The sequence below is a fragment of the Camellia sinensis genome, chromosome 15 (assembly GCF_055761805.1).
Source record: "Camellia sinensis isolate YWXY chromosome 15, ASM5576180v1, whole genome shotgun sequence".
NCBI classification, from domain to species: domain Eukaryota; kingdom Viridiplantae; phylum Streptophyta; class Magnoliopsida; order Ericales; family Theaceae; genus Camellia; species Camellia sinensis.
Window position 1 is genome coordinate 33,395,609 of NC_138975.1, and position 1,841 is coordinate 33,397,449.

At 33.4% G+C, this 1,841-nt stretch overlaps 1 protein-coding gene across 1 annotated transcript; it reads left to right on the forward strand.

The window, feature by feature from the left end:
* The first annotated feature begins 843 nt into the window (after positions 1–843).
* LOC114298612 (histone H1-like) lies at positions 844–1,797 on the forward strand. The gene is made up of 2 exons (XM_082909645.1): positions 844–1,046; positions 1,183–1,797. The coding sequence occupies exons 1-2, from the start codon at positions 978–980 to the stop codon at positions 1,573–1,575; spliced, it is 462 nt and encodes a 153-aa protein (XP_082765771.1). The 5' UTR covers positions 844–977; the 3' UTR covers positions 1,576–1,797.
* Positions 1,798–1,841: the final 44 nt, after the last annotated feature.

The window sequence follows — 1,841 nt, forward strand, 5'->3', positions numbered from 1 at the left end:
TGGAGTGAGCTTCCATGGAGAGTCTTCTCGCATCCATTTTTTTGTTAAAAAAATTCAATATATATTTAAATAAATAATTATTAATCAATGAGAAATTTTATAAATATAATAATTATTTGGGATTATTTAAATAAATATATTTTTTAAACTTTTTATAAAAGTATGTATTAAAAATATAAAAAGGTGATGTGACCTACATTGTTATATTTATCTAAATAAGTGTACTTATTTACACTACAAGAATCTGTACTTTTAGTGACCACTTTTCGCGACTAATATAAAGTTGGTAGGTAAAAGTTACCTTTTGGCGACCAAATATTAATTAGTCGCGAATGATTATTATTTTTGGCGACCAAATATGAGTTGGTCGCAGAAGGTCATATTTTGGCGACTAAAAAATGAGTTGGTCGCAAAAAGTGTTATGGTTTTGGCGACCAACTACAAATTTGGTCGCGGAAGGTTACATTTTGGAGACCAAAAAATAAGTTGGTCACGGAAGATCAAAAATAAGTTGGTTGTGGAATTGGCGACCAAAAGTTTGGTCGTCAAAAATTTATTTTTAGCGACAAAAAATATTTTAGTCGTCGTATATTGAGTTTCGGCTACTAAAACTATTTAGTCGCCAAATGAAAAATAAAAAATTATTTTTTATCTTTGGCGACCAAAATTTTGGTCGCCAAAAACTTATTTTCAGCAACCAAATAAAAAATATTTTTATTGTTTAAAAATAAAATAAAATCTGTATTTGTGTTTTTCAACTAGACAAAGACTAATCCAATCAAATGATTTAGGCTTGAAATCATTCAGGCAGTTGGATTATTGGAAACACGAAAAAAATTTCCGCCAAAACATAAATTTTGAAATTGAAATTTCAAACTTAAAAGTCTTCATAAACAGAGCGCGGGACTCCACTTCCTCTATCAATCCTAAAACAAAAGACTTCTTCCAAAGAATTGGCAAAACTGAGCTACTAATCTATGGCTGTCTCAGGCAAAACCACCACCACCACCAATCCATCTTCAACTCTCTATCCTCCTTACTTACAGGTCCTCTCATTCTCTCTCTCTCTCTTTCTCTCTCTCTCTCTCTCTCTCTCTCTCTCTCTCTCTCTCTCTACTTTTAGTTCTTGTGGATCTATAGTGAAAACATTTTTAAAATTTTTGTTGTTGTTGTTTGATGCAGATGATAAGCGCAGCAATATCATCATTGAAGGATCGCACAGGTTCAAGCCAACCAGCGATTGCGAAATTCATGGAAGAAAAGTACAGCTCTCTGCTTCCTCCAAATTTCAAGAAAATGTTGTTGATTCAATTGAAGAAGTTTGTGAAATCAGAGAAACTTGTCAAAATCAAAAACTCGTACGAGGTGTCCACATCCGAGAACGTGAAATTGGTTGCTGCTGCTGCTGCTTCTATCAAAGAATCCGAGAAAACAGACAAAGCTGTTGTGAAAAACGGAGAGAAGACGAAGGGGCTGAGCCAAGTCAAAACTCCAAAGGCTTTGAAGAAGAAGAAGAAGAAAGTTTCGACCCCTGCGAAGAGGAACTCATCCAAGTCGGTCAAGGTTAGGGCTTGATGACGATGATGTTTAATGGTGATTTCAAGTTATACATATGTAGTAGGAATATGGAATGTAGTAATAGTAATCTGACTGTTAGATCTACGTTTCTTCTAATTTGCTTGTAAGTCTGACTTTCTTCATACATATTGTGTTTAAATATTGTAGGTCAGGTCTTGAGTTTGGTACTAATTTGGGTTCTCATGCTCAAAAGTACCTCAAATATATATATATATATATATATATATATATATGTTTCATGACATTTTCTATTGAGGCATACA